This window comes from Takifugu flavidus, chromosome 14, assembly GCF_003711565.1.
Source record: "Takifugu flavidus isolate HTHZ2018 chromosome 14, ASM371156v2, whole genome shotgun sequence".
NCBI lineage: Eukaryota > Metazoa > Chordata > Actinopteri > Tetraodontiformes > Tetraodontidae > Takifugu > Takifugu flavidus.
This window is the reverse complement of record NC_079533.1, coordinates 5,844,195-5,869,879: the sequence shown is the minus strand read 5'-3', so window position 1 is coordinate 5,869,879 and position 25,685 is coordinate 5,844,195. Positions and strand designations below refer to the sequence as shown.

At 43.2% G+C, this 25,685-nt stretch overlaps 3 protein-coding genes across 5 annotated transcripts; 2 read left to right on the top strand and 1 right to left on the bottom strand.

Annotated features, from left to right (window-relative positions):
• The first annotated feature begins 8,183 nt into the window (after positions 1-8,183).
• Positions 8,184-9,659, top strand: LOC130537732 (transcription initiation factor TFIID subunit 9-like). Its single transcript, XM_057054741.1, has 5 exons — positions 8,184-8,287; positions 8,904-8,985; positions 9,075-9,211; positions 9,329-9,463; positions 9,546-9,659. Exons 1-5 carry the CDS (start codon positions 8,252-8,254, stop codon positions 9,657-9,659), a joined length of 504 nt encoding a protein of 167 aa, XP_056910721.1. The 5' UTR covers positions 8,184-8,251.
• A 1,718-nt stretch (positions 9,660-11,377) lies between these two features.
• LOC130538047 (transcription initiation factor TFIID subunit 9-like) lies at positions 11,378-14,315 on the top strand. Of its 2 annotated transcripts, none has more exons than XM_057055269.1 (7): positions 11,378-11,481; positions 12,095-12,176; positions 12,266-12,402; positions 12,520-12,654; positions 12,737-12,818; positions 13,016-13,129; positions 13,568-14,315. In XM_057055269.1, exons 1-7 carry the CDS (start codon positions 11,446-11,448, stop codon positions 13,723-13,725), a joined length of 744 nt encoding a protein of 247 aa, XP_056911249.1. In that variant the 5' UTR covers positions 11,378-11,445; the 3' UTR covers positions 13,726-14,315. The 2 variants fall into 2 exon arrangements, with proteins under 2 accessions (XP_056911249.1, XP_056911248.1); XM_057055268.1 differs by having other exon boundaries at positions 11,426-11,550.
• A 1,017-nt stretch (positions 14,316-15,332) lies between these two features.
• Positions 15,333-25,546, bottom strand: LOC130538043 (arrestin red cell). Of its 2 annotated transcripts, none has more exons than XM_057055264.1 (16): positions 25,196-25,546; positions 21,260-21,290; positions 21,093-21,153; positions 20,956-21,000; positions 20,593-20,690; positions 20,396-20,494; positions 20,159-20,218; positions 19,569-19,636; positions 19,360-19,495; positions 19,168-19,252; positions 18,838-18,910; positions 18,499-18,636; positions 18,338-18,421; positions 18,039-18,115; positions 17,840-17,894; positions 15,333-17,700 (listed from the first exon to the last, which is right to left on the bottom strand). In XM_057055264.1, the coding sequence occupies exons 1-16, from the start codon at positions 25,216-25,218 to the stop codon at positions 17,613-17,615; spliced, it is 1,221 nt and encodes a 406-aa protein (XP_056911244.1). In that variant the 5' UTR covers positions 25,219-25,546; the 3' UTR covers positions 15,333-17,612. The 2 variants fall into 2 exon arrangements, with proteins under 2 accessions (XP_056911244.1, XP_056911243.1); XM_057055263.1 differs by having other exon boundaries at positions 15,333-17,703; positions 25,196-25,540.
• Between the last annotated feature and the right edge of the window lie 139 nt (positions 25,547-25,685).

The window sequence follows — 25,685 nt, the reverse complement described above, 5'->3', positions numbered from 1 at the left end:
TCCCACGCGGGGAAATTTACAGCGCAATAGCAGCAAAAACACACAGAAAAAAAACTGAAATAAGAATAGAAAATATATAAAAAATTCTATATATAATAATCCAAGATAAATGGATAATCAGCCTTTTATCCCCTGTACATAGTACAGAGAGCGTATACAATATACATGTCAGAATACATACTATTCAGTGTGTGCAGAATGGTTGAAATGCTATTAGAGAATTGTAAAGTTATTGTGTGAGTCCAGTGGTAAATTTAGACATTTATTAATGTCCACTAGTCTGCAGACTAGCGGCCATTATGTTTGTTGTGCAGTCTGACAGCAGGCAGCAGGAAAGATCTGCGATACCTCTCCTTCACACAGCGAGGGTGGAGCAGCCACTCACTGAAGGAGCTGCCCAGTGCTGTCAGGGTGTCCTGTAGGGGGTGGGATGTGTTGTTCAACATGGATGACAGCTTAGCCATCAACCTCCCGTTTCCCACCACCTCCACTGAGTCCAGGGGACATCCCAGGACAGAGCTGGCCCTCCTTAGCAGTCTGTCCATCCTCCAACTGTCCCTGTCCATGATGCTGCTGGACCAGCAGGCTATCCCAAAAAGATGGCTGATCCCACCACAGAGTCATCGAAAGACCTCAGGAGTGTTCCCTGCACTCCAAAAGACCTCAGTCTCCTGAGCAGGAACAGTCTGCTATTGCCCTTCTTGACAAGGGTTTCTATGTTGTGTGTCCAGTCCAGGTTATTGTTTAAGTGAACACCCAGGTAATCATAGGACTTCACAACGTCATCGTCCGTTCCCAGGATGTTCACCGGTGCAGGCGGGAGGTTGTTACGCCTGAGGAGATCCACCACTAGCTCCTTGGTTTTATTGGCATTGATCCGGAGGTTGTTCCACAGGCTCCAGTCCACAAAGTCCTGAATAAGTCCTCTGTACTCTGTATCGTCCTGTTGAGAATTGTCTATCTTGTTATGTGTTTCACCATATGTTTCTGTCTTCTCTTAGAAGTTAGGCAAGGTAGACTCATTGGTAAATGTAATAAAAACAGAGACATTCCATTTGCAGGATTGTTGTTTGTTCTATTGTTATCTCAGGAGCCAGTCAGGCAGGAGGTGTCAAACACTCATTGTAAATGCGACATCAGGGGGGTTGATGATGATCACATTTGCAGGAAGAATGGGATCTGGCCACCTGGGAAAACAATGGAAGAGAAGAACTCTACCAACACCAAGTGGGACTGGAGGAAGAGGACGGGGACATCTCAGCGGGGGATCTGGATTGGATTGCATGGACATTGTGAATTTGCATGTGTGTGACTATAAAGGACTGGGCCAAGGGATAGTTAGGGGGTCAGACTTCGTGCCCTGACGATTAACTCTGTTGTTGTTAGGGTTATGAACTGGCCCGGAGCTCTGTAATATTTGTATCTGGAATTGGTTCTATTGTCAAATACATTTCGAAATTGGTACTTTTCTTCTCGGAGTCTTCATTCAACGAACACGCGGATCGGCAGCTACATACGGGAGGTATTGCGATCCAACAATTTGGTGACCCCGACGTGATGAAGAGAGAAGTCATCTGAGGCAGAGAATTCAACAACGGTCACTTCGGAGGACAACTGACGACAAAGGGATCCCTAATAAAGGTAAGCAGACACCTGTTTAATCAAGCTCTGCATATTGGCAATTTCCAAAAATTTGTCGTCACTGTCAATTGAAGTGTCCTAGTTATAAATTCCAGATACAAATATTGAAACGACTGAAATAAGTACGGTTAGAGTCCGTAAATAAGTACGGTTAGAGTCCGTTAAGAATTACGGTTAGAGTCCGGAAATAGACGGTTAGAGTCCGGAAGTACTGTTGAGAAAACAGGGAATAGACGGTTAGAGTAAACCGGAGCTAGTACAGTGCTGTATTGCTGTATGCAGTGCACTGTATATCAAAAAGAATTGGGTTTGGACTCGGAGTGCAGTTGACGGGACGGACACTCCCGACGCCCGAGATTTGTGTTTTTGTGTGGGTTGGAAAAGTGCCAGAGTGAACGTGAATTAAAAGGCTCTTTGTCCTTGGGAATTAACCCCCAGAGTGGAACCGGATCAAAGACGTTTGATCTAGAAGCTTGTTTCACTGAGGCATTGAGTTGACCGTTGGAGTCATTCACATTCAATCTCACTTGGGAGCATAGTTAAAGATGGAACTGGAATGTGGTAAATTGTGCTGGGATAAGGGAGAATGTTCTCCCTATCCTCGGTCTGTGGAAGAACAGTGGAAGTGGACTCTTGATCAGGTGGTGAGTGGCATCAAAGAAGAGGACAGGGAGAGAGAATTGGATGCAATAAAAAAGTTGTGGAAGGAAGCTCAGAAGCAGAAGATACTTCCCCCTCCAGAGGTGAAGGTTAATTTAGCTGAAGCATTGTGTAAGTGGGAGTCAGAAATTCACACTAGATTACAAGATCATTTGGATAATCCAAAATTAGGGTTTATAGCAGGAAAATCATGGAAAAAACAGGGTAAGGAGTTAGAAGATAAGCGTCGAAGGATACATGTTGTGGCTGTGGCATGTGCAGCGGTGCACTATTTCAGATCTGGGAGGGTCACACGAGTGCCCAATGTAGAGAAGCCTTTATTAAAAGATCTAAACCAGACACTGACACTTAACACCACTCTTTACCCATCATTACCTACTACCTCTTCCCCACCCCCATATCAATTGCCAATTTTGACTATTAACAGTGGTCAGTTAGATGTGGACAGAGATGAAGAACTGCAGGAGTTACGTGAGACAGTGTGTGAACTTTGGAGACAGGTTAGAAGGATCAAACAGAGACAGAAAGAGGTTGGAGATAAGTTAGGAAAAAATGAATTTAGAGAGGAAGTTCAGGTGGGTTGCCCTAAAATCTCCCAACAAACTATATTTAAAAAACAGGACAGTCAAAAATCTACATTAAATATCTTTAAAACACTTAGCAATCATATAAAACAAGCGAAAAGAGTTGATCCCTCAGGAGGATTTGCCAGGGCTGAGCGCAGGGAGGAGAAGGCAAGATTGATTTATGGCAGTGATAAAGAGGAGAGTGAGAATAAGACAGACACCTTCAAACTTCCGGCTACATTTATTGGGGAATTGGAGCATCAGGAGCATGTTCATCCTCAGACAGAATTATATGAAAAGGATCAGGGTTCAAGTATGGGGAATTGTGAATTAGAATTATGGGAAGAGAGTGAGTGTGAGTATAGAGGTGAACCGTTGACAGGGGCCATAAATAATGAGGAGGTGGGTCAAATACACACGCAGAGTAAGGGGCCCGTTTCAGGAATGCCGCAGCTACAGGCCCCTCTGATACAGAAAAGAGGAGGACAGGAACCGGTATATATTCCATTTGCAATTACAGACATCAATTGTTTAGTGGATAAGATGCCCCCACCCGCAGAGGGAGGCGGCAAGTGGATGTCCAGACTTTTTAGCTTAACACAGAGCATGCAGCTGGCGATGGGAGACTTTAGAGGAATTCTAGGGAGACAAGTCTCTCTCTGGGATTTGGATAAAGTTGAGGTAGCAGCAGGCATTAAAGATAGACCTAATGCTGCACGTTTTGGGCCTTGTGCAACCAGGGTTGGTGAAGCTATGAGACAGGTATTTCCAATATCTCCAGGAGCAATGCAGAATTTAAGATTTAAGTGGGAGGAAAGTGAGTCGGCACATGGATTCCTTACGAGGTGTAAAGAGGAATGGATGTGTGCCACAGGGTGCCATCCTGGTTCAGATAATCTACACACCACTTTGTTCCATCAGGCCATAATTTTAGGACTTCCACAGTTAGTGAAAGAAGCCATGGAAGGAAATCCTGACCTTCCAGGCAGCACGGCAGATGTCTGGGAGAGACATCTTTCACACCACATCAACACATTTAAAGCTAAACAACAGGGAAAGAAAGAGGAGGTGATGACAGCCCAGGAACAGCTCCTAAAAATGCAGTTAGATGAAGCACTGAAAAAGCTTAATGATAAACAAAAGGAAGAGAAACAGATGGTTCAGCAGTTTCCTCGGCAGGTGCAGCCAGATCAGTTATGTCCGCAACAAGATTTTGCTCCGATAAACCCGTATTGGGTCAGTCCAAGGGGAGGCATGTGTGGGAGACGCGGCAGGCAGGGATACGGCTTGATAGGCGGGTACTTAGGCCGAGATCAGTGTCACGCCTGCAAAGGGTATGGTCATTGGCAAAGGGACTGTCCATATCGCAACTACCCGGAGGTACCAGGCAGTGTTCCACCATCCAATGGAATTTATCACTGGAACCGATCTCATCTGACACCGTCGACCTTGTGGGGTTCTCAGGAAGCCGGAGAGACTGCCATTTTCTGTGCCATTAGTGACTCATTTTGCTGGACAGACTGTATTGCACCCCTTTGTCATTTCACCACATTGCCCTATCAACCTGTTGGGACGAGATCTCCTGGTGAGGACAGGAGCAGCAATTCTGTGTGGAGACAAAGGTTTGGTGGTGCAATTTCCTAATGGACTAAAACTAAACTGCTGTATTCCACACCAAGGTGTGAGGGGACAAATGCTGATGAGCCCGACACCCTCTCCAGAACAGGGGGTGTGGGCCGACATTTATTGGGGAGAACTTGAGCCGGAGACCTCACCCGGTGTCGGTGTTGTGGCATTGTTTCAGAGCTGGAGGCCCTGGTTGTCGATGCTAAGTCCTTTTGCCCGCCAGTTGATCCCTATCATGTCACCCTATTTTACGACCGTGGGAATAATGAGGTCTATCAGGATGCGTTTAGAGAAAAGTTAGAAGGAAATTTTTGGATGATTACATCACCGTGTTTGTGTGTTGGGCCTGAAGGTGTGGCTGCGCAGGTTGACTTTACTGCTGAACAGAATGAGTGGTATGAGAGACTGTAAAGGAAATGTTGTCATTTCTGGGTCTCGCAAGATATAATAGACATTTTATTCCTGCATTTTCAGAAAAGTCTACGCCCCTACGTACAATGGTGAATGAACAGGGAATGCGTGATTTGACAGCCCGGTTAACATGGACAACTGAGGGAGAGAAAGCATTCATTGTACTTAAACAGGCATTCAGCACAGCTGCACATTTGGCAGTTCCAGATTATAAAGATACTTTCTTTTTGGATGTTTCTGAAGGAGAACATACAGCAAATGGTGTTCTCTTTCAGAAAAAGGGGGTGACAGGAAAGTATTAATGTATGCAAGTATAATACTGGACCCCATTGAAAACAGGCAGCCACCATGTGTAAGGCATGTGGCAGGGGTAGAAATTTTTTTACAAGAAACAGCACATTTAGTGATGGGTCACGCTCTGACGGTACTTACAACACATAGTGTGGTATCACTGGTCAGCTCAGCAGCATTCACCATGACCTCACTTAGACAGACCAGGATGGACAGGATTTTAACTGCACCACACATAACACACACACACACCTATAAAACATGAAGCAGAGATGAGGCAACTGACACAGGCACTCGTGGAACCAGCGGAGGTCACAGTCATAAAATGCAAAGGTCACGGCAAGGAGAACTCTTTAGAGGGAAAAGGTAATGAGGCGGCAGATCAGGCAGCAAGGAAGGCAGCAGGTTATAAACCAAGTTTCAGTTTGTTGATGGCAGAGAAAACGGTTCAGGAAATTCTTCCAAGATACGACAGGGAAAGACTTAGTTGTGATCAAGAAGAAGCTCCTCCACATGAAAAAAACAGTTTGGAAGGAAAAGGGGGGCTGTGGAAGTTGAAGGAATTTGGCGGGTCCCAGACGGCAGACCTGTTCTCCCGCCCGGTCTGTTAGATGCCGCGCTGGAAGAGGCCCACGGCCTGACACACTGCGGGAAACCACGAATGATGCAGAGAATAAAGTTTCCAGTTGCCCCAATGGGCAAGAAAATTATAGATTTCACTGATATGTTAGATAGGGTCAATAGGTTCCGATACCTCTTGGTCGCAGTGGATGCATACACTGGCTGGCCAGAGGCGGTTCCCGTAAAAGTAGAAGAGGCAAAAAGCGTTATTAAATTTTTGATTAATCCGGCACATGGTTTCCCAAACAAATTAGATCTGACAATGGAACTCATTTTAAGAATAGAGATTTACAATCCATAGGCCAGCCCAGCACTTTTATGAAATGTAGATTTTATTTTGGTCAACTAAAAACGACTCTCTCAGTTTTCTCCCAACAGGCAACCTCTGTAACCAGTCAGTAAGGATCCAGGAATTCCACACACAGCTGAGTGGGTTCTTCTGAGAGTCATCAAGCAAAGTGGTCAGGGCACAGGTGGACGGGCCACTTTGAAGTTGCAGAGCGAACATTACTTGTTAACCCTAACATACTAACACCCTAACACATTAACCCTAACACTGGTATTATTGGAATCAATGTACCCCAGCAGGTAATTCACAGAGAACGCTTGGACGGATTGAGGAACATCTAAAGACGATGGCATCATGATTAAACGTCTATTATTCTTCATTACATCAAGAGGAGTTGTCAATGAATTGTTTGTATTGGCCTAGCTTAGGCTAGGCCAAAAGGGGGATTGTTGAGAATTGTCTATCTTGTTATGTGTTTCACCATATGTTTCTGTCTTCTCTTAGAAGTTAGGCAAGGTAGACTCATTGGTAAATGTAATAAAAACAGAGACATTCCATTTGCAGGATTGTTGTTTGTTCTATTGTTATCTCAGGAGCCAGTCAGGCAGGAGGTGTCAAACACTCATTGTAAATGCGACATCAGGGGGGTTGATGATGATCACATTTGCATGAAGAATGGGATCTGGCCACCTGGGAAAACAATGGAAAAGAAGAACTCTACCAACACCAAGTGGGACTGGAGGAAGAGGACGGGGACATCTCAGCGGGGGATCTGGATTGGATTGCATGGACATTGTGAATTTGCATGTGTGTGACTATAAAGGACTGGGCCAAGGGATAGTTAGGGGGTCAGACTTCGTGCCCTGACGATTAACTCTGTTGTTGTTAGGGTTATGAACTGGCCCGGAGCTCTGTAATATTTGTATCTGGAATTGGTTCTATTGTCAAATACATTTCGAAATTGGTACTTTTCTTCTCGGAGTCTTCATTCAACGAACACGCGGATCGGCAGCTACATACGGGAGGTATTGCGATCCAACAGTCCCCATCAGTGATGAGGCCAACAGCAGCAGAGTCGTCAGAGAACTTCTGGAGGTGGCATGATGATGAACTGTATGAAAAGTCCGCGTTGTAGAGGGTGAACAGGAAAAGAGCCAGAACTGTTCCCTGTGGGGCAACCGATCTGCAGATAAACCGATGTGACTCGGAGCCCTTCACTCTCATAAACTGTGGTCTTTGTGTGAGGTAGACCAAAAAATTATTCCTAAAGATGCTCAGGTATTTTTTTAAGGTCTTTATTAGCTTTTGTTGCAATACAATTGAAGTACTGCAAATGCCTCATTTGCACACGGCATTTTTTAAAAATAATTATTTGGATAGTTCTCTAAATAGGTTGCTAGCTCCTGAAGTGCAATTGACAACAGTAGCCACCAGCTAGCCTGTTAGCTGTACTGAAGCGTGTTTTTAATATGATCTGATTTACACTTGGTGCTGACAAATGCCGGAGTTTATTTTTTACAAAATATTTTTTACAAGTAAGCTGTGTTGTAAAAGCGCACTGTGAACAGGAAGCTTCGGATGTGTGGTAACATTGAAGATGACAGGTTGATGTGCAATATTCAAAGATTGTCAGCTGGTTTTCCTGCTGTTAACATGCAGCATGAATTAGAATAACGACCAGAGTCCATGACGGCACACCGTGATTTATTATTAAATCATTATAATAATTCTATATTTTTCCACATCTAAAAGTACCTCAAAATTTGAATCTGTTTGCAAACACAGTTCTCTTCTGCAATGTCTTCAAACAACATTAAGGCATTATCTTTCATTCTTGCAGAAATTGAAATCAGAAAAAACACGTATTTAGAGCCACCGAGGGACAATTGAAAGGGTAAAGAGTGGCTCATTCAGTAATAAAAGCAAGAGATGATGTTGTACATATGGATTTCATGAAGAAAGCACATCGGATTACACACCATTACAGCTCACTTCACTGGTTAGCCACCGCCTCAACACTGGATATCACGGTGCGCTGCAGTTCCACCTACTACCAAGTGGAGTCGCTGTCATAAACTCCCGCTTAAAATGCCATAAATGATATAGCAGAAGAAGATTTTTTTTAAGGCGCTACGCTGCAAATAAAATGTCTGCTCCCAAAACTATTCCGAAAGATGCTCAGGTAATTTTTAGGTTATTAGCTTTTGTTGCAATACGATTGAAGTCCTGCATACGCCTTATTTTGAGCACGGTGATTTTTTTTAAATATTTTTTTGGATAGTTTTCTAAATAGGTTGTTAGCTCCTGAAGTGCCGTTGACGACAGTAGCCACCAGCTAGCCTGTTAGCTGTACCGAAGCGTGTTTTTAATTTGATCCAATTTATACTCGGGGCTGACAAAAGCCGGAGTTTATTTTTTCCAAATGGCTTTAAAAGTAAGCTGTGTTGTAAAAGCGCACCGTAATCTGGTAGCTTCGGGTATGTGTTAGCATTGAAGATGACAGGTTGATGTGCAATTTTCAAAGATTGTCAGCTGGTTTTCCTGCTGTTAACATGCAGCATGAATTAGAATAACGACCAGAGTCCATGACGGCACACCGTGATTTATAATTATTAACTAATTATAATAATTATATATTTTTCCCCGTCTAAAAGCACCTCAAAATTTGAATTTGTTTGGATATTAAGACTTAATGACTGCAAAAGGTTGACCATCGAGTTTTTGATAAACCTTGAAACGTGAGTGAAATGTTGTGGTTTTTCCCATTATTGATGCAAACAACTTTGTTGCTTCTACAGGTGATGATCCAGATCCTGAAGGACATGGGCATCACAGAGTACGAACCCAGAGTCATCAACCAGATGCTTGAGTTCACCTACAGTCAGTGACCTGCTTACATTTCCTGTTGTTGAACTGGCAGATTTTCCCCCACCTCAGCTAATATCAGGTTGTTCGGTTTTTATTCACAGGATATGTGACGACCATCATCGAAGACGCAAAGATCTATGCAACACATGCCAAGAAGTCCACGGTGGATGCTGATGACATCAAACTGGCTATTCAGTGTCGCATGGACCAGTCATTCACATCGCCGCCACCGCGTGATGTGAGTGCACAGGAATACTTGCTGTATAGAGTCCTGCGATAGAAATATCACATTGTAAAACTTAAATTTTCTAAATTAAGGACTCATTTTCTGAGTGTGTGTGTCCTCTGTGTGCAGTTCCTATTGGAGGTAGCGAGGCAGAAAAACCAGACTCCCCTGCCCCTCATCAAACCTTACACTGGACCCCGACTTCCTCCAGATCGTTACTGTCTGACGGCGCCCAACTACAGACTCAAGTCCACACAGAAGAAGGTAACAATGTCAACTCTTAATTTGTAAGTTCTTGCTCTTTCTGGTGGTTCTCGCGATGGCTTCCTTTCATGATCTCTTGCAGGTTTCATCATCCTCCAGCAAGATATCTGTTCCTCGCCTCAGTGTTGGTGCCGTTTCCAGTAGGCCGAGCACGCTTGGACGGATTGAGGAACATCTAAAGACGATGGCATCATGATTAAACGTCTATTATTCTTCATTACATCAAGAGGAGTTGTCAATGAATTGTTTGTATTGGCCTAGCTTAGGCTAGGCCAAAAGGGGGATTGTTGAGAATTGTCTATCTTGTTATGTGTTTCACCATATGTTTCTGTCTTCTCTTAGAAGTTAGGCAAGGTAGACTCATTGGTAAATGTAATAAAAACAGAGACATTCCATTTGCAGGATTGTTGTTTGTTCTATTGTTATCTCAGGAGCCAGTCAGGCAGGAGGTGTCAAACACTCATTGTAAATGCGACATCAGGGGGGTTGATGATGATCACATTTGCAGGAAGAATGGGATCTGGCCACCTGGGAAAACAATGGAAGAGAAGAACTCTACCAACACCAAGTGGGACTGGAGGAAGAGGACGGGGACATCTCAGCGGGGGATCTGGATTGGATTGCATGGACATTGTGAATTTGCATGTGTGTGACTATAAAGGACTGGGCCAAGGGATAGTTAGGGGGTCAGACTTCGTGCCCTGACGATTAACTCTGTTGTTGTTAGGGTTATGAACTGGCCCGGAGCTCTGTAATATTTGTATCTGGAATTGGTTCTATTGTCAAATACATTTCGAAATTGGTACTTTTCTTCTCGGAGTCTTCATTCAACGAACACGCGGATCGGCAGCTACATACGGGAGGTATTGCGATCCAACAGTCCCCATCAGTGATGAGGCCAACAGCAGCAGAGTCGTCAGAGAACTTCTGGAGGTGGCATGATGATGAACTGTATGAAAATCCGCGTTGTAGAGGGTGAACAGGAAAAGAGCCAGAACTGTTCCCTGTGGGGCAACCGATCTGCAGATAAACCGATGTGACTCGGAGCCCTTCACTCTCATAAACTGTGGTCTTTGTGTGAGGTAGACCAAAAAATTATTCCTAAAGATGCTCAGGTATTTTTTTAAGGTCTTTATTAGCTTTTGTTGCAATACAATTGAAGTACTGCAAATGCCTCATTTGCACACGGCATTTTTTAAAATAATTATTTGGATAGTTCTCTAAATAGGTTGCTAGCTCCTGAAGTGCAATTGACAACAGTAGCCACCAGCTAGCCTGTTAGCTGTACCGAAGCGTGTTTTTAATATGATCTGATTTACACTTGGTGCTGACAAATGCCGGAGTTTATTTTTTACAAAATATTTTTTACAAGTAAGCTGTGTTGTAAAAGCGCACTGTGAACAGGAAGCTTCGGATGTGTGGTAACATTGAAGATGACAGGTTGATGTGCAATATTCAAAGATTGTCAGCTGGTTTTCCTGCTGTTAACATGCAGCATGAATTAGAATAACGACCAGAGTCCATGACGGCACACCGTGATTTATTATTAAATCATTATAATAATTCTATATTTTTCCACATCTAAAAGTACCTCAAAATTTGAATCTGTTTGCAAACACAGTTCTCTTCTGCAATGTCTTCAAACAACATTAAGGCATTATCTTTCATTCTTGCAGAAATTGAAATCAGAAAAAACACGTATTTAGAGCCACCGAGGGACAATTGAAAGGGTAAAGAGTGGCTCATTCAGTAATAAAAGCAAGAGATGATGTTGTACATATGGATTTCATGAAGAAAGCACATCGGATTACACACCATTACAGCTCACTTCACTGGTTAGCCACCGCCTCAACACTGGATATCACGGTGCGCTGCAGTTCCACCTACTACCAAGTGGAGTCGCTGTGATAAACTCCCGCTTAAAATGCCATAAATGATATAGCAGAAGAAGATTTTTTTTAAGGCGCTACGCTGCAAATAAAATGTCTGCTCCCAAAACTATTCCGAAAGATGCTCAGGTAATTTTTAGGTTATTAGCTTTTGTTGCAATACGATTGAAGTCCTGCATACGCCTTATTTTGAGCACGGTGATTTTTTTTAAATATTTTTTGGATAGTTTTCTAAATAGGTTGTTAGCTCCTGAAGTGCCGTTGACGACAGTAGCCACCAGCTAGCCTGTTAGCTGTACCGAAGCGTGTTTTTAATTTGATCCAATTTATACTTGGGGCTGACAAAAGCCGGAGTTTATTTTTTCCAAATGGCTTTAGAAGTAAGCTGTGTTGTAAAAGCGCACCGTAATCTGGTAGCTTCGGGTATGTGTTAGCATTGAAGATGACAGGTTGATGTGCAATTTTCAAAGATTGTCAGCTGGTTTTCCTGCTGTTAACATGCAGCATGAATTAGAATAACGACCAGAGTCCATGACGGCACACCGTGATTTATAATTATTAACTAATTATAATAATTATATTTTTCCCCGTCTAAAAGCACCTCAAAATTTGAATTTGTTTGGATATTAAGACTTAATGACTGCAAAAGGTTGACCATCGAGTTTTTGATAAACCTTGAAACGTGAGTGAAATGTTGTGGTTTTTCCCATTATTGATGCAAACAACTTTGTTGCTTCTACAGGTGATGATCCAGATCCTGAAGGACATGGGCATCACAGAGTACGAACCCAGAGTCATCAACCAGATGCTTGAGTTCACCTACAGTCAGTGACCTGCTTACATTTCCTGTTGTTGAACTGGCAGATTTTCCCCCACCTCAGCTAATATCAGGTTGTTCGGTTTTTATTCACAGGATATGTGACGACCATCATCGAAGACGCAAAGATCTATGCAACACATGCCAAGAAGTCCACGGTGGATGCTGATGACATCAAACTGGCTATTCAGTGTCGCATGGACCAGTCATTCACATCGCCGCCACCGCGTGATGTGAGTGCACAGGAATACTTACTGTATAGAGTCCTGCGATAGAAATATCACATTGTAAAACTTAAATTTTCTAAATTAAGGACTCATTTTCTGAGTGTGTGTGTCCTCTGTGTGCAGTTCCTATTGGAGGTAGCGAGGCAGAAAAACCAGACTCCCCTGCCCCTCATCAAACCGTACACTGGACCCCGACTTCCTCCAGATCGTTACTGTCTGACGGCGCCCAACTACAGACTCAAGTCCACACAGAAGAAGGTAACAATGTCAACTCTTAATTTGTAAGTTCTTGCTCTTTCTGGTGGTTCTCGCGATGGCTTCCTTTCATGATCTCTTGCAGGTTTCATCATCCTCCAGCAAGATATCTGTTCCTCGCCTCAGTGTTGGTGCCGTTTCCAGTAGGCCGAGCACGCCGACCCTTGGTAAGGCTCCAAATAAAATTGTGCTTATAATATAGAGCGAGGTGAATTAATCGATTGACGGATTATCTGAAGATAAATATTTCTTCTGTGTTCTGCATCATTAAAATTTCTTACTGGAAAGTTTTTATGTTCCATTTTGGTTTGATATCAACCAAAAAGAGTCATTTTCTTCTGATTTTTGTCGATATAATCCACAGGAACGCCGTCTGTTCAGACTGTTGGTACAAAAGTTGGAACCCCGGTGTCCCTGACAGGTCAGAGGTTTACCGTGCAGATCCCCCCGCCCTCTCAGACCACCACCACCAAAACCAGTGAGTGTACTTGGCATTTACACCAGATTTTAAACATGTTTATTGTACCAGTCACAATGCAATCTTTTTGAAATTATAAGAAATTTCAGCCAATGAAAAAAAGAATGCTTAATCCGATCTTGCGTTTCGTGATTTTAGAGACAAAAGTAATTTTATTTGGTCGATTAAATATTCTAGTCGATTTATTTGTTATCGCTTCATTCCACTAGATGTCACTAAAGGGTCGTTAATGTGCTACATGGTAGCGAGATGCGAAAAGTCTTATGACTGTTATACAGCTTCGGGTTGAAAATAATTACTATTAAAATAATATTTGTAAATGATACAACTGAATACAACTGAAGCTTCTGCAAAACACATGTAAAAATGAATAGAATCATTTTTGTTGTTACATCAGCACAACACGTTTAACTGTTGCCATTCTTTTTACCCCAACAGCCACACCGTCCACACCCACCGTCTCCAACGTTCTCATCAACCCATCTCTGATCGGCTCCAAAAACATCTTGATCACTACCAACATGGTGTCACAGAACTCCTCCAGCGAGTCGCTCAAGAGGAAGCACGAGGAGGACGATGACTACGATGCTTTATGATGGGGAAATACAAGAGGTGCTTCTGGTCATAACCTGCTTCAGAATGGGAGGCCACCAGTACAACCAGCTCACTGGAATACGAGTGCTGCTGCAGCAGAGAAGCTGCTGTGGCCTTCCAGCAATAAACTGACTCCATCTCTGCTTTCAATCTTTCAAATCAAATCAATCTTTATTGATTTGATTTGAAAGATTTTTGAGGAACTTTTAGAGGATTTTAGAGGAACTTTCTGCTAATGCTGCACGTATTAGCAACTGTACCTTATCATGGTTAGCTTTTTGTGCATAGTGACATCATGAGGTTTGTAAGACTTTACTTTTACAAAAAATTCATTTTGTTGTTAATCAGGATAAAATACTGCAGGACAATGCGTATTGGTTGATAAGACCTGTAAATGTATTGGAGTAAATAACAGAATCCACCGGAATCACTGCAGACTAAACTGTGTACTTAGTTTTTGAGTAATTTTACTGGTGAGGACTTTGATACTTTCTACTTCTGTTACCCATTGTACTTAAATACTCAGAAGATAAGAGCTGAGGTAAACATTCAGGTTGTATTTTTAATGAGGTAAATAAAATATAACAGCTCAGTATGCTTTTCCCCTCAATTTCTGATCTTAACCGCTAATATTTTTTATTTAAAATACTACTAAACAATTGGAAACTTATAAACCATTTTTTTTGACAAGTACTTCATGTATAAATATTACTTGTGTAAAAGTATATGTCCTATTTGTGTATAATGTTAAGAATATTGGTTCCAATGCAAATATAGCTAGTTATATATAACAGGAAGTGCCTGCAACAACTTCCGGTTTGTATTTAGAAGCTGCAAGAAAGGCATTAATAGTTAGCTTATTCAAAACCTTAGATCAGGGCGCTGCACCCTTAACGATCAGATATATTTTTGCCATTAATAAATTAAGTCAACTTTGAACGAATAAATCATATAGCTTTTACATAATATCTTGATAAACAAATACAAGATATTTTCTTTAAATGGCTTTGAAAAATATTTATTTTACATTTTAGTAATTTAGCAGACGCTTGTGTCACCAAAGAGCTTTGTCTTCAAGAACGAAGACACCTGCGTCGCACCTGTGCAAGCGTAAACAAGCACGTATCTGATCAATGACTCAGGTCAGCTAATCAGGACGCTGTAGTGAATCACGTGACAACCAGAGCCTATCAGAAAATTGCTAGCTGCAGGTTAACCAGGAGTCTGGCTCGTTTTTGGCAACATTTTCTATAAATTACGAATCAGGCTGCAACAGCTTTGGGTTGCCTTGAAATCTGATTCATTACGGTTAAGATAATCAAATGTTACAATTTGCAAATAATGTAAACAAAAGAAGAAATTAATTTCATACATTTATACATACTTAAAGGCGTCATGCATCAACCCTGTGGTGGCCCAGAATGGATGTCGTATTAACTGTGCAGCCCAATGAGGAACTTGACTGTTTTCTCAAATGCAATTTTAGATGATGAATAAATGTGTGTCGGGCCCCCAGCTCAAGTCCCAGCACAGATATAAGGCACCCATGAGCACCCACATGCAGAAAAAGAAAAAATAATAAATGAGTCCAAATACAGACAGCAGGAAATCTGTTAGTTCATTTTGCCTTTAATAATAAAAAGAAAACTAAAATAAAAATCTCAAAATAAAAAATACATGGCAAAACAATAGACTCAAATGATTATGAGAATAACCATGGTCAATGATGACACAGTAGAAGTAATAAGTCACCATAATAATAATCAGAAGCATAATAATCTGAATTCTAACTTTTCTGGTGTTTGTCCCAGCAGCAGAAATCAATTCCTGTATTTTTAAAATTTTTTAAACAGACAGTAAGCATCGCACAGGCCGGGGCGTGGCACTTTGTCAAAATATTTTCACACTTAGCAAAAAGTTACCCCACATATGCACGACAAAATAAGGACAGAATCACAGCTCGTACGATTCACAGCACTGCTCCAAGAAAAAATAAAACATGCTTCTTCCCTTCTGGGTGATGGTCGCAACTTTCAAGACTAATGATGGAATTATGGCAGTATTTTTTTTTTTTATATTAAGATAAATTAAACACATCATTTTGAGAAATGACCAAGCATAAAAAAAAAGATCAGTGTTGTTCTTCTCATCTCACCTGAAAAGTTGACACGTGCAGTTCTGAGGGTTTGTTTTGTCCAATGAAAGTGCAGTGCTTGTGTGAAATGTTGATCTGTGCATCCTTCAGGTTGATAAATAGGGGAAAAACAAAAACAAAACAAAAAAAAACCCAACGGAGACTCGTTTGACAGATGGCCGCAGATGTTTCATGGCATGTCCGAGTTTTGAGAAAGAACAATGTTTGAGGAGGCAGCGCGGTGGATCGGAATGTACGGAAGAGGATTAGAGCCACTTGTGAATTTTCCTTCCACACAATTCTGAGATTTTTTCCAGCAATCACAGAAGACAAATGATAAACCCTCAGAAATTTGCCCTCACCTCAGGAGGAAGAAAAAAGACATTCAACCAAAAGTTTAAAAGCATAATTTAGAGTGAAAGAGCTGTCGAATAATTCCACATGTGGAACTAATCGTCTTCCTTGGATGGGAAATGCTGCTGCTGAGTTTTCTCACATCCTCGATCTCTCTTGTCAGCTTTGCAGGCGTTTGTGATGCTTCAGTCTTCATCTGTTAACTTTTTAAAAATTTATATGGCACCAAAAAAAATTGAAATTTAAAAGACAACATTTCAAAGTTTAATGTTTTTAAAACAAAGGCAAGACATCACAGAGTCGATCTAAACTCCATGGGTGGAAATATTTCAAATTGGATGTCTGACGGTGACTTTTCACTCTGCACATCGACTGGCAGGTGAATCTTTAACAAACTGTTGCAGTTTCTTTTTTGTTAAAGTTCTGCGAATCAGGAACAAAATAACTGGCCTTGAAAACATGGCAGCGGTGAGTCTGAAGGCACAACACTTGTCACACGTCACAATCCCACAGGTGATTCAAAAAACAGCAGCATTTCCCTTTAATGGAAACCAGGTGAGGTCGGGTCACAGCAGGACCAAAAGAACCAGAAGAGCCCAGGCCAGAAACAACCATAACAGAGGGGAGTTTGTGCTCGTTTCTGAAATTTGATGTTTTCAGACTCCTATCCTTGAACAGCAAAGCAGAGAATATTATCGTCACATTGATCGTTAAAATATCTTCAATTAAATGCTCGATTTTTCTTTTTTCTTTTTTTAATTCGATCGCTGGGAGCATCTAAAACTTTTTAGCATTTAAGATTAAACATGAAAACCTTTTGATTTTTGTGGCTGGGAATCACAGCCTCTCTGCATCCAGATATTTCCAGATGTCAACAAGCAACAGGAGCTCCAGTTTCAGGTACGGATCTGACACGTTGGGATGTTTAACAGATGCAGACAAATGTGATGACGCGACAAGATGGACGCCGCAGTCCGGAGTGACGGGAGAGGATGCTGGTGAACTCAGTCACTGCAGTCGCCTCTATAAGACTGTGTGTGTGTATGTGTGCGCGTGTGCGCATGTGTTTCCTTCCTCAGCCAAACTTGAAAAAAATGCAGAAAATCCTCCCAAAATACAAATCGTTTGTTTTGCCCCCAAAGGCAAACAGACTTCCTTCATTTTGAGCACCCCCAGCATCTAAACTCCCTCAGCTGCTTGACGTCTTTTCAGACTTGAGCCAAAACGGGGACGACGGATGGAGAGGATGGTGGCGGATGGATGAGATCAATAAAGAGGAAGAACACCAGTCCATCCTCCATCATCTCCTCCAGCAGGGAATGGAATGTGAACTCTTTGTGTGTGTGTGTATATATGTGTGGTGGGTTCAAAAGAGAGTGTATGAAGGGTGTTGGCGACCTCCTAGCAGTCCTCGTCTTTGTCGTCCACGACGCCTTTAAGTCGCAGACGTGCAAAGTCCTCGAACACAAAATCATCGTCCTGGGAGACGCTGCTGGGGAGCGAGACACGTGGTTAGTTCATGGAGTGGCCCTGCCAGTCAATCGATATATCCACCCCAGGTCAAAAATGTTTGATCCACTAGTTGTAAAACTTTATCAACAAAAATAAACAGGGCCTTGGATACTTACTTTGTTTCGAACTCTATCAAGTTGGTGTCAATAGGAGGATCCATCTCTGGGACAGCTGTAACACACACACAGACACACACACACATTATTTTCCATGGTGGTTAGCAGGAGAGTTGTGGGTGTGGTTCCAGCTGATGTCAGACTGTTGGTGGTAGCTACACAGTGCTGTCTGCTGATTGACGCTAGACTGTGAAGTCACCTGACTGTGGGCGGGATGCAGGTGGTTCCACAGGTTTGGGATGCATCAAGATGAAGGGCAGCTCCACTGACACGTCTCTGAAAATTAAATACACACGTGTGTAAAGTGAGTCCAGACCCAAGCACCACACATAGACACATATTTCTACCTTTATGAGGGCAGTATATGATGGAATACATTTCCAAGCCCTAAAACCAAGTCTTAACCCTCAAATATCTCTTTGGAATGAAAAAATGTCCTCACTTTGCTAGTACTTAATTATGTAGCATGTCCAACCACAACACACAGATGTGTCTTACCCTCCACGTGACACTACCAGCTTGACTTTGACTCTGTAGGACACCAAAATTCCCAGGACCTCCTTGTTGGTGACATCTTTGACACTGAAAAACAGAACAGAAGGTCGGCAGTTACATGAGTGTGGTGACGCACCTGTACACACACCTGTGCGGCCAGTTACATGGTGGAGGAGGCCAGGTTGGTGTCTTCGTGCTTGAGCTTTCCGTCCAGCGCGAGGCCCCTCTTCTCGCGGTTCTTGTCGAGTGTTGGGGTCAGAGTGTACACCTTGCAGAATGTGGAGCTGGATGAGACCTGGTCACTGAAAACAGGACATGCAGCTGTCAATAAAAGGCTCAGGTCAATCTTGCCCAAAGACTTCGAAACAGCTCCTATTTTACATAGTTTCAAGTACCACAATTTAAACCTTTTATTCCCATTTTTAGCAGTTGGGATACTATTCCTGCAGTTAAAACAGGAAAATAATAGGTCATCTAAAACCTTGGGAAGAAAACAGACTTACTCGGCCTCCAGTTGGGCCACTGGACACTTGTACTGGGCAGTGCTGAACAGACAAATGTCTGCGTACTGACGCACTGGAACCAGAAAGACAGCCTCAGAACATCAAACAGGAAATTCTCCATGTTTTCCTCTTCACATGGATGAAAAACTATCAAACGTCTTAGCATCTGCGATCGCCTCGTCATAAATCAGCCGGGAACAGGCCAGGAAAAGCACAAATATTATATAACTAACTTTCTGTTGATGCTACTTCTGATCTAAGATCAGACCTCAACCTGATAGTCAAACAAGTTCTGACAGGAAGGACAGAGGTTGTAGGACAGGGACAGACCAGAGATCTTGACTCTCTTGACTGTTTTGGTGGAGTTGTTGGTGACGTGGACGTTGACGCTGATGGGCTCTCCGTGGTAATACAGCTGCTCACAATGCATGATGGGAAACAGAGGCAAATAAATCTGTGTTTATTTAAGAGCAACATATTCTGTGTGTGTGTGTGTGTGTGCGTGCATGCGTGTGTCTGCACCTCCTTGTCCAGTGAGGCCTCCAGGTGCAGTGACCTGTCAGACATGAGGAAGCTGCGAGTTGTCTCCACCATTGGCTGTGGACCAGGTTTCTCCGGAGCATACTGAACCTTCCTGATCACCAGACGCACCGAGTTCCTAAACACACAAACACACTTCAGGTTTAGACACTGCACAGGCTCCACACACCCTTCCATAGAACTGAGCTCACCTCTTGTGAATCTTCTCTTCTATCGACTTGGCGCAGAATGCTCTGATCTCGAAGTCCACGCCGCAGGCCTGCGGGCAGATCAACAGCCTTTTTAATTTTTTAAATATTTGCCAAAGTACTGTATATGATCTGAAGCTGTACGAGAGGAGGAGGCTGAACTGGGAACAGGAGAGGGGTACAGTGGTGGGACGATCCTGGGTAGATGTTTATTATTAGGGATATTACACATCTGATCCTGAAACTCTCCGTTTTAAGATATTAATTGTTGCTTGACTCAAACAGAGAAATTACTCTACGCATCAGACGAATGTTCGCTACCGTGGCAATGAACCACAACTGGGCTGTCGTGTTTACCAGGCGGTTTCATGGTCGTTACATTTTGATCGTAAGTGCAGAACCCATATTTCATCAGTCTTTTACTCTGAAACTGAACATAACCTCCTCCAGACCAGGTTACTGCACAGCATTGTTACCATGGTGATCTGACACTTTCGTCATACTGCGAAACCAACTCCTCTGCTGTTCCACAATGTACATTCAGAAATCCAATCTGCTGTATGTATATGTGTGTGCGTGCCCATGCACGTTACCTTCCCAGTGTCCTCTGGGCCGGGCTGTAAAGTGACCGAACATGGAAGGTTCTGAGGAATCTGTGCAGAGAAATACAACATCTGAATTTCGGACAACCCACATCTATCTAAAAAAAGCCCAACACACAGCTGTAGTGGGTTCATGCTAGGGTCTCGGTTTGCTCCACAGGACAACAGGTGCAAACAAGAAGCAGTTTATTCACCCTTACTTGTGGTAGTTTTCTCTGTCAGACTTACAGTGAAGTAAAAGGGATGTGCATGCTGGCCGAGTTTCTTCAGAAGCCTCTCCTGCAGACGACTGTTGGGTTTCCTCTCCTCGGGCACCGGGGGGAAGGCCTGGGGAGGGTGGAAGACAAAAGGAAAGAGGATGTTTTAGGAAACAAGACATCACTCCAACAGTTCCGAAATAGTTAATATTTTTATGTGACGCTAACCTGGAAAGTGGAGATGTACAGATCCTTCCTGAAGGACAAACCCAGCACATCTAGATCTTCGCGACCATATCGAAACGCACAGGTCAATGTGACGAAGACTGGAGGGAGGAAGAGCAGAAATAGTAAGAGGGTGTTCAAGCTCAGAAACAGTATTATAGGACACATTGGCTGTCTTCACGGCAACATTTCTGGTTGATTAAAATGGTAAGATTAAGAAAAAAGTTAGCATTAAGACCAGCTGTGTCAACCTCAGGGCAACAAGCCAACTGCTTCGTGAGCTCGAGCTAAATGGACTAAAGCAAGTTTCAGAACAGCTGGAGCTCCAGTGCCAGGTTTTATGTGATGAAGACAAAACTGTCCTACCTTTCCTGTCTTTCAGATATTCAGGGTCAACAAGGATGACTCCATCTGGCAGCAGGAAAAACAAACAGTTCCCAGTCAGTAAAGTTCAATTTCAGTCACATCCTGTTAATAAAATGTCACCAAACATTTCAACTCACCCACTGGATCCACGTGGTCCAGATGATCCACAAAGTCTCTCTTTCCCAGATATACGGTCACCTGTGAGGATCAAATGCAGCCGAGCTGATTCATCTGCTTTAATTTTAAGCAAATTAAGCGGTTTTGGTGCGTTTCCACAGCCATGATTGAGAAATCGTTCGCTCACCTTACAGTTGGGGCTCGACTTCTTAAAAACTCTGAGAGGTTTTGGAAAGAGGAAGAAAAAAAGACAGGAGACACTCTGGTTAATCTTTCATACATTCAATGAAATGCAGCAAAATGTAAGCATCAGATATGAGGACGGCAACCTTCGGGAGCTTAGAAACTGTTGACAATCAACCTGCCAACTGTCAAGTTTGTGCTAGAGGGAACTTCGGGCTCGGCATAAGTCATTTTATTTTTTGACTTATCTGCTTTATGTTTGTCAAATTCTTCTGCTGGAACAGCCAACAGGATGCATTCAGATGATGGGAAATGAAACCATCTGAATCTGCACTAAACACATTTTATGAGAGGGAGGAAGCCTCTTCAGGGTTCCAGGTACACTCCTCGGGTGACCTTCTACCATCGCTTCCTTTTTAATTTAGTATAACCCTGATCAAATACCAGACTAATTATTATTTACTACATTAAGGATTACAGGTTTCAGTTATCTTAGTTAAACTTTTGCACACAAGGGTGGTTAAAACCTGCTGTCAACCGGTCATTTCCTTCATAAAGCACCCACGTACAAACAGGAAGTCACCAAGGTGGCAGTTTCTCCTCCTTATAAGTTCTCTAGAAAATACATTTCAGAAAAACACTGTATTAAGAGTCATTTACAGTTTACACCTGATGGTGAACTAGATTAATAAAGTGGATTATTTCAACTGTCTAGGGGATAATAACTGGAAAACAGCTGGAAACGCTGTAGGTCTGCTAGCATGGAGCCTCAGATAAACAAACCGCAGAGACGGGAGACTTCAGGGATGACACACCACTGAACGCTGAAGTGATGAAACAGTAATTGTCTCTGATGGCGTCTGGGAAGTGCTGGGATTCAAGTTTATTTACATTAAACGGGTCAGCAATGGTTCCATTAAAGACAACACCTGGACTGATCAGTAGCAGAAAATATGGGAAAACACCAGTTATACCAATTAAACTTTAAATAAAATCAACTTCTCTAGTTCCCTGGTTGCCATGACAAGGCATGGCTTCCACATACAGTACATGAATTGGTGTTTGACACAGAAAAGGTTAAAATGGTTCTTTGAAAATCATATGCGGCTCGGCCTGGCACCGTTTTGTACAGCACGGTTTGATCTGGCCTGCTTCTCGGCTGCAGCACATGTGGGGCAGCTGCAGACAGCTGCTTTAGCGCAGGGCGTTAGCGACGTTGTGGGGAAAACACGCCACTGCTGTTCAACAGCTCCAGCCAGGAAGAAGGTGAAGGTGTCCACAATCTGCCTCCCCTTTCTGAACAAACCTGGAGACGGAGGACTTGTGTCCTACTCAACGGTACCGTTTCATCTGCTTCACTAGTTGGGTTCCTTGTTGATTGTCCTACTCATCTACTTGTACAGCTACTGATTAGCCAAACAGCAGCGGGTTGAACTTTCCACCCTGACACAGATGAATCTTCACCAGTTCCTCTGTAGGCTGCAGTTTAAATTTAATCTACACGTGATGACTGGAAACTTAATATCAGTAACCCAAGAGAGAAAATTCCATTTCCTCAAAACACTGGGTCTTATTTTGGTCGCAGCAGTGCTACGTCCTGTCTGACCTGGTGACAGTCACCTCAGCAGCATGAGTTGAACCTTTTTATCTCTACAACAGGATCTGCAGGTAACAGACAGGGCTATATTAGTACATGGACTAATTAAAACCATTTGTTTGGCTGATTTTTACAATGTTCTAGAAATCAAAAATTTCTCCTTAAATGCTGCGCTTGTTAATTATATCTGATTGAAAGTCAGGACCAGAGCTGAGCTAAAGTGGTCCGTATAATTTATCGCAGGGTTCTCTTTAAGTCGTCTGAGGTTTTAAACTGTTACAGTATCATGACACGCTGCCATCTCTTGGTGCTTTCAAAGACCGCATCGCAGTAAAATACCAAGCCTTTAAATGACGGTGATGAGCAGAACCCTGCTTGAACGAGCAGTAAAGGTGGTACTTCTGAGTAAAACTGAGGTAACACTACGCTTTAATTTGGGGAACATGAAGCTTTACAAAACACCCTCAATGTGCAAAACCCGTCTGTAAAAATTAACATTAACGATCTTCCAGGCTCCTATAGGAATGTCCAACTGAAGGTTTTTGTAAGTGTTACTGATCACACTGTTCACCCAACAGTCAGTCTGCTCGCTGCCGCCAGTGTGTGAACCGTCGTCCAGTTAGGAAACACGCTAAGAAACAGGAAGTTGGGGACTTCCTTGGTTATAACGGCAGTTTCATCTGAACGCAAATGTCCAATCAGAGTTTGCTTTTCTTGCAAACCATCAGAACCAAAGAAGCCATTTAAAATGAACATTTCACCACCAGAACTTCAAACTCGCAAACTTTAATCTGGACTCACCATAAAATGATGGGAGCATTGAAATATTTACTCAGAATGTGCTTCTTATTTTTGCTGATTATCCATCCATGTGTTTAGTAGAATAAATTTGTGTGGAAACTATAACATTGGCCCCTCATCAGTGGCTCCTGCAGGACGATGAGGCCATATCAGCTGTTTATTCACACAGAGCTCGACTTTCCACACTTCCCCTTCTCTCCGATTCCCACCTGTTTCCTAACAGGAAGTGACACTGTGATAGTCGGAACTGGTGGGCATCATGTCAGCAACCCTCTCAGATGAAAGGGGGCGATTATTCTTTAAAATCCGATCACAAAAGGCATTAAAGATATGTTGTCTTGTGGCTAAGCTTGGGGAGCAAACAAAAAGGCATTTATGCTCCCGTCTCTCAACACGCAGGATGTAAACAGATTAAAAGATGAGTCAGCACTAAAAAAATAAATAAATAAAATAAATTCAAAAAAACCCTTAAAAACTAATTTCTTTAAAATCCTGAACTGAATGCGTTAAAAAAAACGTTTTGAGGTGTTGGGTTTAATTTAAAGGAATAGCTGGAGTGAGGATTTAAACCTTCACATGATTCACTGCAGGTCCCCTTTGGTGTCGAGCGTATTTTAAACCCATTCGATCGAAATCACAATTGATGGCGACCTGCAGCCCAACGACCCCGAGAAAAGAGCCAGAAAAACAGTGGGTGCGGGTAGACGCGCATCCGAACGGTGTGTGTCGAGGAGCCGCTGCTAGAAGTGGGACAGCTTCATGCTTCTCCCGTGTTTACCTGCTCCCTGCAGCACGTTTCCCCAGCAGCGACCATCAGCCGCTCTCATCAACCACCAAGCCGTCAAAACACCCAGCTGATCCGCAGAAATCTGCGGCTCCTGGAGGCTCAGCCAGCTCACCCCAACTCTGTAGAAATGGATCCTTTTTAAACATTCTCTGTGTTTTCAGAGGCATAAATCTCGACTCCGCACGTCACGAAATACATCCATCAAACGTCAATGTCCTTACAAGCGTCTGCTGTTTGCATTGCATAGCAAGGTAAACCGCCAAACTTTTACATTTAACGGTACATTTTCACCGAGCAGACCGCCCACTACAGCCGTATTTTGAAAGAAAAGCACCGTGGGAATTCCTCCTACAACACGAGTTTAACAGTGTTCTAATGCAGTAGTGCCACTGATCGCTTTTCAGCTAATTCGCCTTTATTTTCGACATAATCACCGGCACAGAACCGGGATCTGACAGTGTTCTGGTCGCAGGCTGGAACACCGTCCGAGACGTTCCGCGATTAGCTAACCCCACCCTGCTGCGCTAACTTGGCCTCCGGCGAACGAGGTCATCGGATGAGCGTTGAAAAAGAGGAGCCGGGGACACTCTTGGTTCTTTGCCTCGGAGATTGTCTCCTCGGAAAGGAGCCGAATCTCTGCTGCACAGGCTGAGGGTAAAACTCCCCCGCCCGGGCCAGCAGCAGCAGCGGCAGCAGCTCAGCTAACGTTAGCAAACTGCGTGAGAGGGGATGCTAACGGCGGTTAGCCGTCCTACCTGGTGCCCGCCTTGTCCCCCATCTCCTCGGCAGGCTGTCGATAGCAAGATCCCAACAAAACGAGCCCTGAATCGGCGGTGTCGTGACTTTAGACGCTGAGGGTTGCTCCGGGAGGCTCTGCTCACCCGTCCATCCACATCGGCGCACAGCTAACTAGTTAGTATGCTAATTTAATTTAGCGCCGCCTCGGCTCTTCTGGCTTCCGCAAAGGCAAGATATCTGCGCGTGTGCGCGCGTGCACGACGTGCGGCGGCTGCAGATATGTTGCGCAACGCAGAGAAAAAGGACAACAAGAAGCATTTAAGGTTAAAAAGACCCAGGATGGTCCGTTCGAAGATGCGTTACTCGCTGATGTTACGCACGAAGGCTTTATAATCAGAACCAAAGATCGCGTGTAAAGCGGTTCGGCTCCGCACCGCACAGAACCCAGTCCTTTAAATAAATAAACCTTCAGATTTAATTTTAACATGACTGCCAGAAAACAGTGAC